The 12,631-nt window shown below is 38.4% G+C and overlaps 1 protein-coding gene across 1 annotated transcript in view; it reads left to right on the top strand.

The window, feature by feature from the left end:
• Positions 1-5,409, top strand: part of Rora (RAR related orphan receptor A) — a 93,966-nt gene extending 88,557 nt beyond the window's left edge. The window contains exons 7-10 of the mRNA XM_042687394.1: positions 455-562; positions 1,989-2,099; positions 3,576-3,688; positions 4,368-5,409. Coding sequence (XP_042543328.1) covers positions 455-562; positions 1,989-2,099; positions 3,576-3,688; positions 4,368-4,532 — 497 coding nt within the window. The 3' untranslated portion in view covers positions 4,533-5,409. The remainder of the gene's footprint in view (positions 1-454; positions 563-1,988; positions 2,100-3,575; positions 3,689-4,367) is intronic.
• Positions 5,410-12,631: the final 7,222 nt, after the last annotated feature.

Genomic DNA, 12,631 nt, shown 5'->3' with positions numbered 1-12,631 from the left:
GGGATAATGAAGAATACTAAATATGAATAAATGATGTTCTAACAACTCAGACTGTCATTCCAAGGCAAAACAGTATCAAGAAAGCTGGGTGCTGGTGGCTCTCTCCTGTAATCTCAGCTACTCAGGAGGCTGAGATTTTAGGATTGCAGTTCAAAGCCAGCCCAGGCAGGAAAGTCTGTGAGACTCTTCATCTCTAGGAAAAGCCGGAAGTGGTTCTTTGGCTCAAATGGTAGAGCTCTAGCCTTGAGAAAGGAGCTCAGGGTCAGTGCCCAAGCATTTAGTTCAAGCCCCAGCACTGACACACAAAAAAAGTCACCTGTAAATCAATCTTCCTTCCAGTTAACTGAGTTTTACCATAATAGCCTGTGCTTATAGTCTCAAGCTGGGCCTGTGGGACAGAGAGAAGTAAACTCCCAGTGAAAAAATGACCCAAACCACTTCTGCCTCTGCTCAGGTTCCCTAGAGGTGGTGTTTATCAGAATGTGCCGTGCCTTTGACTCTCAGAACAACACCGTGTACTTTGATGGGAAGTATGCCAGCCCAGATGTCTTCAAATCCTTAGGTAAGGAAATCTCAGGGTATCTCGTCCATAAATCGGCAATCTGAGGAAAGCGGTGGGTTGGACGGAAGCACTGAATGGACAACATGGAAGCTGGCCCACTGCACATCCACATTAAAGGACGTTATGCTTCTGCAGTTAGTCACTGTGGGAAAGTGATACATCTCAAATGCTTTTGGCTTCCACTGTAGGTAAACCTCTCAAGTTTTACTTTCTAGTTCGGGATTGAAGCAATTAATTGTACATATTCGTCTAGTTCCCCCTCTTTGATGTGTTTGAACTAACATACATTAGTTATACTGGGGGGAGAGAGATTTCCATGCATGTCTACAATGTATTCCAATCAATCGCACCTCTTTTATCCCTCCCTCTGCTCCTCTTCTTTTCCTCCTAAGACAATTTCGACTTGTTCCTCTGTTCTGTTCTCATATATGCAAACAGTCTACCTCGACCTCAGCCTAACCTGCTCCTGAGCTAGCTTATTCATCTCCAATAGACTTTCCCCCCTTCAGATTTTAAGAAATCAGATTTTCAGTGGATAAATGTTGAAGTAACTTACAATATGATTTGGTACATAAAAATCAAGCAAAGAGCAAAATGTCTGCCCTTCCTGACACCCTCAAACAAAAACCATTAATGAGAAGGAAACACAAATAGCCAAGAAATAAAATATAACTAAGAAAAAAACAAAAGATGGCATATACTATATAAATAAAATGTTCTGGATTTCTGTAACTTAAAGTGAGATCTAGTCATTAAGAAGAATGAAAAGGAATCCAAGATATATGGCATTAAGTTATTTGCTTTAAATTGCATGGGAGACCTCACTGCTATTTTTAAACGTAACAGGTAAATCGGAAAGAACAGACACCAAACTTAACCTGACTATTGAAGATTTGATTTTTTTGTTGACCATTACATTCTGTGTCATCAGTTTGATAAATAATTATGGTAGCTTTACTGTCAGTCTGTGTCATTTGTCATCATTTTTAAGGGTGATTTATTTATTTCTGTGCCAGTACTAGGGCTTGAACTCAGGGTCTCACACTCTTACTTAGCTTTTTTCGCCCAAGGCTGGCATTCTACGGATTGAGCCAGACCTTCACTTCTGGCTTTTTTGGTGGTTAATTGAAGATAAGAATCTCATGGACTTTCCTGCCTGGGCTGGCTTTGAATCTCGATCCTCAGATCTCAAGCTGAATAGCTAGGAGTACAGGTGTGAGCCCTAAGTGACCAACTATGAGTGTTTTACATAACAGAGTTGAAAACAAAGTTGAGTGAATTTATCCTCTCACAGCTTTTGAACTATAAACGGTATTACTGTGCTTACTGATCTTCAACGACTGGAGCTTTTTTATCTTGTTCCATATTTTTCCCAATAGGTTAATAACCAAATAATCTTAGACTACCTTTATTTGTATTTTGCCAGGTTGTGAAGACTTTATTAGCTTTGTGTTTGAATTTGGAAAGAGTTTATGTTCTATGCACCTGACTGAAGATGAAATTGCATTATTTTCTGCATTTGTCCTGATGTCAGCAGGTAAGACAACCAGGTAAAAAGAAAGTGGTTGGGGAGGAAGAGTGAGGGAGGGGTAACACTGATCAAAAAGAAATGAACTCCATTACCTTACGTAACTGAATCCTCTCTGTCCATCACCTTTACGATAAAATTTAAAGAGAAAGAAAGTGGTTGTTAAATGGTCCAGGTGAAGTTTTACAAGGTGAGTCCTCTGACTGGCAACTGAGTGTCTGAGGGGCTTCCAAGAGCCCCTGTTAGCCTTAGTAAATTATTTTTTCCTGTTTTCAAAAAAACCCCTCTACAGACACAAACACAGACCTCTTTTCAGTAGAATCTTTTCTTTTAGATAGAATCTTAGGGACTGATAACCAAGTAAAACCCAGTCCAGAATTAACTTCTTCTGTGTTCCAACACAAACACTGTGGGAGAGTTGCTGCTCTTAACACCAGCCTCCAAGGCAGCATGCCCTTTGAAGACTCCCTACCTAGCTGGGTGCACTCATACTTGCAATCTTAGCTACTCAAGAAGCAGAGACCTGCCCAGGTGCTGGTGGCTCACGCATGAGGATCACCATTTGAAGCCAGCCCAGAAAGCCAAGAAAGCCTGTAAGACTCTTGTCTCCAATTAACCACAGAAAAAGCCAGGAGTGGAGCTGTAGCTCAAGTGGCAGAATGCTAGCCTTGAGCAAAAGGAGCTTAAGGACAGCACCTAGGCCCACAGTTCAAAGCCCAGGACTGGCAAAAAGAAAGGAAGAAAGAAAAAGAAAAGTGCGGATCCGAGAATGACAGTTTGAAGCCAGTCTGAGTAGATAAACTCATGAGACTTTCACCTCCAATTAACTACCAAAAAGCCAGAAGCAGTGGTGTGGCACAAATGATAGAGCTCTAGTCTTGAGCCAAAAAGCTAAGCATAAACATAAGGCCCCTGCTGGGTTTGGGTAACCCACACCTGTAATCCTACTCAGGAGGCTGAGGTCCAAGGATCACTGCCAAGTGCTGGTCCAGACAGAAAAGGCCAAGAGTCGCTTACCTCTAACCACCAAAAAGCCAGAAGTGGAGCTATACTCAAGTGGTAGAGGGGCTAGCCTTGAAATTCGATTGACAACCTTAGTAGACCTGCATTATAAAGCAATTTCAATTTTCCAAAAAGGCTAGCAGGATTGAGAAAACATCTTTGAGAAGTGTATATGAAAGCCTGGCCAGACCAGGGCAGATTCATTTGCAGCTCTGCCTGTATGGCCTTACATTGCAATGGCTCCCTTCCTTCAAATACCAGTGAAAATGGGAAGGTTAACACTATTTCTTTTTATCACTGTCATGGTTCATTTTCCTACTCTTTTAGCAGCAGATTTTGGAAGGAGAATAAACCCAGACTGTGCATCTCTTAGTGTGCATTGTAGCATAGGAAAATCTGCATCCCAGGGGTGAGGGCAGAATGGGGGAGGCCTGACGCCTTGTTGGAGGAGTGACACTAAAGACAACCATTTCTCACATTTAGATCGCTCCTGGCTGCAGGAAAAGGTAAAAATTGAAAAACTGCAGCAGAAAATTCAGCTAGCTCTTCAACATGTCTTACAGAAGAACCACCGAGAAGATGGAATACTAACAAAGGTGAGCCCGCAGGTTCTCATTGGTGTGGCTGAATTACTGCATAGCGTGGAGCATGCTGGCAGAAGCCCTTGGCACATGACTAGTCCCCAAAGGGTCATGGCCCCATGGTCAAAGCAGGGACTTCCATCCAGGCCTTCGGACTCTAGGTCACCTGTAGAATTGCATATTGGCCTCCCTATGAATAGGGATAGTTTAGCGAGCAGAACTGTTACATCCTTGGATCTAACTAGTACTGAAGTTCTGGATAAGATGTGGGGTGGATAGTTGGGGTGGCCAGATAACCGTGGACTATCTCCACTTGTCCATCACGCGCCCTCTTCCCACAGAGAAGGGACTAAATGGTGGAGCAGAAAGCACTTTGGATTAGGGAGAAGAGGAGAGCGCCTTAGGTTCTCATTTGATCCAGCATTGATGAGCAGGACCAACTTGGCTTGTGAATACTTTCCTCAGGTTAAATTGTTCATCCTTGAAATAGCACTCAGTGATTTGTAACAGTCAATGACAGGACAAGATCTTTTTTTTTTCTTACCAGTCCTCTATGATTAAAGGGGTAAGAATTTCAACTGTGTTTCCCCAGTCAGCAAAGTTGCAAATAAAGAGCATCCAGATTCCTTCATTTCTTTTACAACCTTATGTCTGTCCTCCCCTGACATGGTGTCCTTTTTCCCCCCACTTACAGTTAATATGCAAGGTGTCTACGTTAAGAGCCTTATGCGGACGGCATACAGAAAAGCTAATGGCATTTAAAGCAATATACCCAGACATTGTACGACTTCATTTTCCTCCATTATACAAAGAGTTGTTCACTTCAGAATTTGAGCCAGCGATGCAAATTGACGGGTAAAGGTTATCACCCAAGTACTTCAAGAATGTCTGAAGTATAAATATGAAAAAGAAAACGGAAAAAAAAAAACCAACAACAATAAAAAAAAAAAAGTAACCAAGACACTTTTTATGGCCCTGCACAGACAGCCCTGGAGCGCCAACACACTGCACATTTTTTTTTTTTTTTTTGTGATTGGGGGTCAGGCAAAGGAGGGGAGACAATGGAAGCAAATAAAAGTTGAACTTCGTTTTTCTCACGCATATGATTTCCATTCTGCCTACAGATATGGACCCTTTTTTCTGTCTTGACGTCTCGAGCTTTGACCTCTGTTTACAGCAGAAGGATGATTTACTAAAGTCGGAGGATTTTTTTTCCCCCTTCCTTGTAGGTCACTGCCCAGACTTTCTACAGCTCGACCAGTCTGTACGTTCCAACGGAGAGTCCAACAAGAAAAAAATCGGTGGCTGGTGTGTGTGTGTGTGTATGGTGGAGGTAGCAGCATTTACTTCACACGACTTTGCTCTGTTTCATGAAGGAAGTTTTTTCGTTGTCTCACCGAGTATTTCCAGTCAGCAGGACGGCCTAGAAAAGAGCGCAAGAGCTCTACCAACAATAGCATTATAATATATTACAGGGTAAATGGGCATGAAGACTATATATAGCTTAAAGAAAAAGAGAGATTGTTTATATATTGTTTTTAATTAATATAAAATGTAGTTATGGTGTAGCTTTTCTTGTTGAATTGATTAAGGCACTTTCATTTTGCACCTTTTTTTTTCTTTAAATTAAATGCTAGCTGTGTTCACTGTCGTGTTCCATGTACACCAGAAACACAAGTTGAACTGAGAAGGCTTGGAAGGTATGTCGGGAGGTATTTATGCTGCTGTTTACAAAATTACTTTTTAAAAAGACTGGCTGGTCATATCTAGAAATCAACAATATTGCAAATATTCTTCCCACATGTGAAATTTGGAATTTGAAATGGAATTCTCCCTAAATTATACTTTGCTTTTGTTTTTTTCTGGTTAAGTTTAAGAATCGATGTGTTTATGCTTCATACAAAGTTGAAAAAGTAGCTCTGTGGACATTTTTAAACCATCCAGTGCATTTAAAGACACACACACACACACACACACACACACACACACACACACACACACACGTGTGTGTGTCTTTAAATGCCACCTTTGAGAGGTTAGGGAAAAGAGGTTCCTTGTCCAAGATTCAGTCCTCATGGCTTAAGTCTCAACTTGGAATGCTTTGACAACAAATAAGTAACCAGAATATTTATTAGAATCTAGAACCCAAAGATTATATCTGGAACAATGGCACATGCATTGTTTGAGGAAATAAAGCATGATGTGAATGTTTGATGTTCTCGGTTTAATCTAGGAACCCCAAGAGTTCATCTCAAGAGTACACTGATTCTATACTAGCTATTCCCAGACACCACGGTTCTACAACACTGCCCTCTAGGTCCTGGTAGACCATGGGTAGAAGAGTGAGGGAGGTGTTCGAGGTTGGACCTGTTTTTCTTATTTAAGTATTTTAAGCCTTTAAAAGTGAAGTTGATGCTAGCTGCCAACGTTTATTCTTGCGTTTACCCTTACTAGAAAACTGTGGATTCTAATTTATTTTACTCAATATTTAGAAGATTGGTTGGCTTGTGTGTTCAGGTGAGAAATATTGAGGTTTTTTTGTTGTTTGTATTATTTTTTAATAATCCCCAGTGGGAGAGAGAGAAATGAACAGTCCGCTGTACACAGGTGTGCATATTTTAATGCCCAGGGACCTTTGGGGAATGTAGGCATTTAGAACGTTTTTCTTTTTAGTCACACTAGGGATGGGGGCTCAAGTTCCTGGTCTGACATCAAAGAACATGGCTCTAAGGACATGGGAATATATTGTATGGTATAAAAGGGGGAGTCCCCCAGAAACCCTTTGCACTTGAGAGCCTTCTGCAACACTAGGGTCCCTCTAGAATCCTCTGATTCCTGCTGATGTCCATCTAGATGGCCAGGGCTGGCTTCCCAGAGACCTCACTCTGTGTAACTCCATTGACTTGTTTCCTGGGGAATTTAGAACAGGGGAAGGAATTATTTACACAGATGTGTGTATGAAGCCTAAATAACATCCAAATTTTTTTCAAAAATATAGTAATGGTTGAACCATGAATAGAAGAGTAATATTTACTTAACTATCTTACAGGCATATAAAATTTTATGTGAGTGTTTATATACAGAGGTTAACTGTCAGCGTATAGTATTTATATTTGGGCAAGAAGGGTTAAATCAAATTTTTATTTAAGTACATAGTTCCTTTAAAGATTCATAGTATTTATACTCTGAAGAGTACCAAGTTCATTTATTTATTTGTCCAGTATTTTTCTGTTCTCTCTCCTTTAGTGAGGTGGGTGGGGATGGGGTTGTTTTGTTGTTGTTTTGTTTTCCCTTTTGGTGATTTAAATTCACTAAATTTAGGGATGGTTTTATTAAAGTATATTAACTTGTTTTTAACCAAAGCTTTCTGAATATGACCAGCCTCAGGTGCTAGCATATTAAAGAGCAACTAAACCTAATTCCAGTGTCCATTTGTGAAGAAGAAGAAAAGCCAACTGAACTTCTCTAAGGGTGAGAGAGAATGCAATGTTGAACTTTAGGAAATTGCTTTGCTCAGAAAGGATTTTACACATACCCAATTTGGAAACAGAAAAAAGCTCTAATCTCAGTAATAGTTAGGCGATCTATAAGTCATATACTGCTGCTTCTAAAGCATTTCTGGATGAAAAGCAGGAGGTAAACTTTCAAAGCAAAGTCCACCGACAGTGTGAGAACAGAACAGTAGAGACAGAGATGGGCTCAGAGAAATGGAGAGAACTCTTTATTTTGATCTGAGATGGGATCTGAAGCTCAACAAATAAATGCAACTGAGAGGAATATGGAGTCCAGAGAAGGATGTAAACCTTTGCATTTTTTTCTCCCTTATTAGTAAAAACACTCATGGGGTGACATAAAAATCCTGGATGATACCAAAAGAGATAATCTTAATAGTTGATTTGATTAGAGTATTCTAAACTTAAATGTCCACTAGTCTTTTAAGGACTAGAACCACTTCATAGCCAGCTTGTCTGCTGTAGTTCCCTTTATATACTGTTTTTTACATAAGGCCAATAAGCCTTTAAAATATATGTATGTGGGTGTGTGAGTGTGTGTGTGGACACACATGGTGTCCAAACAATCAAGTTAATATTGTGAAGTACTGGCGTTAGTCACAATGAAATCAGAAGTGTAGGTGAAAGTGTTTTTTGGACAGACTGAAAATGGTGTGAAAGCTACGGATTTTTTAAAATAAGTGTTCAACTTTTTTTTTTTTTTTAGTTAAATCTTGTTTTTTTGTTTCTTTTAAGTCTTCAGCATCCTAATTCACCCTTCCTAACTTAAAAACATCGCCTAAGACACTGCAGCTAAGTTTGGTTGTTCTTTATAGTGTGGATAACAGATCTTTGTAAGTGTATGGGGGTAGACTGAGGGGCAGGGGAGGAAGGAGGGAGTGTGTGCGTGTGTGCATGTGAGCGTGGATGTGTGTGTGTGGGATCGCTTCTAGGCTACTAAGTGTCAGTGGAAAAGAAAATGTATTCAAAAGACTTAAATCAAAACTTAGAAGATGGAGAAAAAAAAAAGATTTATTCTATACAAAGCCTTGTCTGGACCACTTTAGAGAGACTTCTATTTTTTTAACCCTTCTATAAATATTTGATGGCACTTGAACTATTCCTGCAATAAAATGTGATTTGTGTAAAGGAAAAAAAAACAGATTTTGTAATGTGAAACAAAGAAAGTAATGTAATTTTCTAAAAAAAAAAATACAAACACACAAAACTTTGTATTATTTTCTTGATGGGATTTGTCTATCTGTCTTTGGGAAAACTTTTTATTTCATTGAATGTGCCATAGTAGAAATGTATGTATGGGGTTGTTTTGTTTTGTTTTGTTTTTGGTATTTTTGGTGTGTTTTAGTTTTTGTTTGTTAGTTTTAGACAAAGGAGTAGTTAGGTGTTTGTGTTCCGACATTCCAAGATGCAAAACAACATAGTACAATCCTTCATGGAAAGGTTTAAGTAGTGTGTGAGCTTTTCTCATTGTTGCTTTTTTGCACATCTTACTCATTCCTCTCTTAGTTAGTGCAATATGTACATAGAGCTCTTGCGGGTGTACCTTGATCCCTCAGGGAAAAAAAATACATATTTGTACAGTTTTTTTTGTTTTGGGTGGTTTTTTTTTTCCTTTTTTTTTTGGCTAAGGAATGTCGATCGAATCACTTGTTGTTGAGAAGCAGCCAGATAATAATCCTAAAGCCACTGTTTTCAAACATTGTTTTAACCATGTGTCCTTCCACTGCTACTATTTTAAGATAATGATAATAATAAAATGTTATTTTCTGACAGTTCTTTGTGCTGATTGGTTGGGGGAGGGTAACTAAGCACCTTATGATGAGTTACTGTGAGTGACAATCCATCTTGGTATCAAGGATAGACGCCCTATCATTTTGGAGTTGGGGTTAAGAGTCAGAAACAATGTGCTCAGGGATTTCTAAAACTCTTAAAACAGGGTGGCCAGTATACTGGGACAAAATGTGTTTTTTTTTCTTCTTAATAATAATAATGATAATACTATCCCCCCCTCCAAGGCACAAGTGAATTGTAAAAAAAAAATTGTGTGAGTGTGTGTATAGTGTCTGCAGGATTGTCTCATTTTACAGAGTTCAAAACTTACATGTACTTCAGTTTTGTGAATAACCCCCACAGAAGTGTAAAGTTAGGCCAAAGTATTCAAGAAAATAGTGACAGACCAACAGAGAATTAAGTACAGTCCTTAGGTATTCTATTCTACTAACCAGTTCTCTAGTGATTGAAATAGTCATGATAAACAAGCATATAGAGAGAATTAGGCATCTTGTGCTATTTCCGATGCTACAGATTATGGAGTTTAAAAACTATATGCCCCACCTATCAGTACAGTGAGAAGGGTCAAGATGAAGGATTTTGTGTGTAAGTGCACGTGCGTGCGCTGCTACTGGAGCTTTTCTACTCAAGGCTTGCACTCCACAACTCTGCTTCTGGCTTTTTGTGACTAACTGGAAATTAGAATTTCACAGACTTCCTTTCCTGGGCTGGATTTCAGCCTCAGATCTCAGCTTCCTGAGTAACTAGGATGGCAAGATGAGCTACCATGACCCCAGCTAGGATTTTTTTTTTTTAATGCCAACAAATACCTGTAATTTTCACTGTGTTCTCTCCTCTATAAGCAAACCAAAATATCTTTATGTAAAACAATTATGTAAAACAATTATGCAAAATATGTCCACATCCCTGTGTTTCTAGCTGATGAATTAATAACAGGAGCTAATATTTAAGGACAAATAATCTGGCTTTTGGAAGTACACATATTACATATTTGAAAATGCAGAGTTATTCATATACTCCTGTAAATTCCTCCCCATAAAGTCAGAGAAGGTCAGTGTAATTATTTTGACATAGTTGGCAGATTAATGTGTTTTCTTACTGCCAGAGAGAAGCACAGAGAGAAAGCTTTCCCCGATTATCAGGAAATAATGATGCCCCACATCCTGGGTTTGTGCCAGTCCTGGTCTTGAACTCAGGGCCTGGGCACTGTCCCTGTGCTTTTCATTCAAGGCTCTGCCACTTGAACTTCTTACTGGTTAACTGGAGATAAGAAGTCTCACAGACTCCCGCCCAGGCTGCCTTCAAATAGCAGTCCTCAGATCTCAGCTTTGTGAGTAGCAAGGATTACAGGCATGAGCCACTATCACCCAGCAATAACAAAGCTTTCTCTTCTATTCATACATACTCTCTGCACATGCACACCCAGAAGTTAGCACTCGTACATATTATAACATAACCACTTATGAAATTATGAGAACCCCGTGAAAGCAACTTGGGACGATGTGTCATATTATGTGCCCACAAATAGAAATGCAGTTCCAACAGTAAGTCTTGATATGTTTCTCAGGATCTAGAAGATAGGTCTTCATTTTATCCCTACACACTAGTACTTAATGAATGGAATATCTCTTTAAATGGATGATCAAGGCATGCCCACTGCTGCTGTTTGCTTATTCTTGCAGGTCTGTGTACTTATTTGTGTGTGGGGTTTATGTACTTCTTTGTGTGTACAAATGTCTCATCAAACTCTCAGAATAAGTAAAGAAATAATCCAGAAGCTTGGTTTTATACCAAGGAGACACCACAGAAGAGAGGGCCTCCATGTTCAACTATTCCCTCAGAACTTACAGCAATAACTATGTTCAGCCATTTATTTCCTTGCAAATGAATGGCAGAATATCTAATCCAAATAGAACCCACCTTGTTATTTTTTTTTCCAGTGATGCAATGTAACATGGAGTCTTGTGTGGAGAAGGTGAATGTGGGTATCTTAATGAATGCCTAGAGGATCCGTGTTTGTTGTTTACATTTAGTTTTGCCATATGAGCAGTGCTAGACTTTTTTTTCTTCAGTCCCTCTAGAGCTAATGGACAGACAGCTTGCTGTTACCTTTGACCTGTCGCACACGCACCATGAAGTTCTCTAAGAATGACAAAGTTCCCTGGTGTTCATGTGTGATTTTCTATCCTTCATTATGTACTTTAAATCCAGTTGTGTTTCTATAATCTAATACTGAATACTAATTCTAGGAACTCGATTATCATTAACCAGATTGCATATGTAAATGCAGGTCGTTCTTGAGCAATATAGTGAATATGACTTCACACAAAAAATAATAATTCGTATGTACTGTATACATCTTCCTGCATCCAAACATTTTCTTCCTATCCATAGTGGTTTGAAATCTCATAAAAACAGTGGTAAAAGTTTGAACATTAGGATATTAGCTGGCTGCTTCTTTTAGATGTCCCTGTATTGTCTGCCTGCTCCTTTTGTGGAGATCTGTTTTTGTATTGGATATTTGGGCCAATGGGAGGCTTCAAGCTACAACGTATTTTCCCAGTTTAAATATCTTTAACATATGACAAACCCCAGACAAGGCTTTTAATATGTATAAAGAACTGCAATGTTAGGTGGTTTATTTGCAAACCGTTTTCAATGTTGTCCATTTTTATGGCACCTTTAAGAATATTCTTGTTTCCAAAGTACAAAAAAAAATAGGTTAAATAATCTAGCCATAACTGAATGTCAAGCAATAAAACAAATGACTTTTGTGCATAGACTTAAAAACAAATACAAATTTTAGACATCTGCATGTAAATGCAATCTCTTGTTTACTGCTTTTCAACTTGAGCAATTGATTCCTTATTTACTATGAACTTAAGAACTTATAATGGCCTGTAAACATTTTCTCTCTTAACTCTTCTTTCAAATTTACCTTTGTCTCTGCTTTTGAGTCATAATATTTAATGTTGTTCTGCACATTTCTATACAGTTAACTTTTGGGCTCTCATTCTGTATAGATAAGAAAATGTTATATTATAAACAGCCTACTCAGTGCAAATATTTATCTGTTTATCAAATCCACAATATGCTGTATAATACCGGTTTTACTATATAATCTATTTTAGACATAGCTGTTTAGACCTAGAGTGTGCTATTTTTGTGTTTTTCTGATGTGTGGTGCTAGATTAAGTTACTTTTGTGAACAACAACAAAAAAATATCCCTTTTATTCCTAGACAATACCACCTTTGGGTCTTGTTAATTTCACTGAGTATAACTATATATTTGTATATATATACATATATAGATATATATATATATCTACCTATGCCCAACTGGCAGCTGTATCAGAGTGCTGGATTTGGGACATGCTTTTCTCTTTAAATACATAATATCATGATATAAATTATTCTAGAGTGTATTTAATTAGGGCACAATTACTTCCTTAGGATAGATATTTGACATCTATTGGATCAATCTGTACAGAAATATGGACATATGAAAAATTATTGGCTTTTATATGTTACTTGGCTTTATGTCGTATCTCCTAAGACAAAAATATAATTTTCCAGGCCTTAAGAATCCAAAGAAACACTCTTGTTTAATGGAGTAATACTTTATGTTTGTTCCTGAAAATTACATTATTGGCC

This window comes from Dipodomys spectabilis, unplaced genomic scaffold (genome assembly GCF_019054845.1).
Source record: "Dipodomys spectabilis isolate Male_0828 unplaced genomic scaffold, ASM1905484v1 ptg000108l, whole genome shotgun sequence".
NCBI lineage: Eukaryota > Metazoa > Chordata > Mammalia > Rodentia > Heteromyidae > Dipodomys > Dipodomys spectabilis.
The sequence above is the reverse complement of the archived record's forward strand: the minus strand, read 5'-3'. Positions and strand labels throughout refer to the sequence as shown.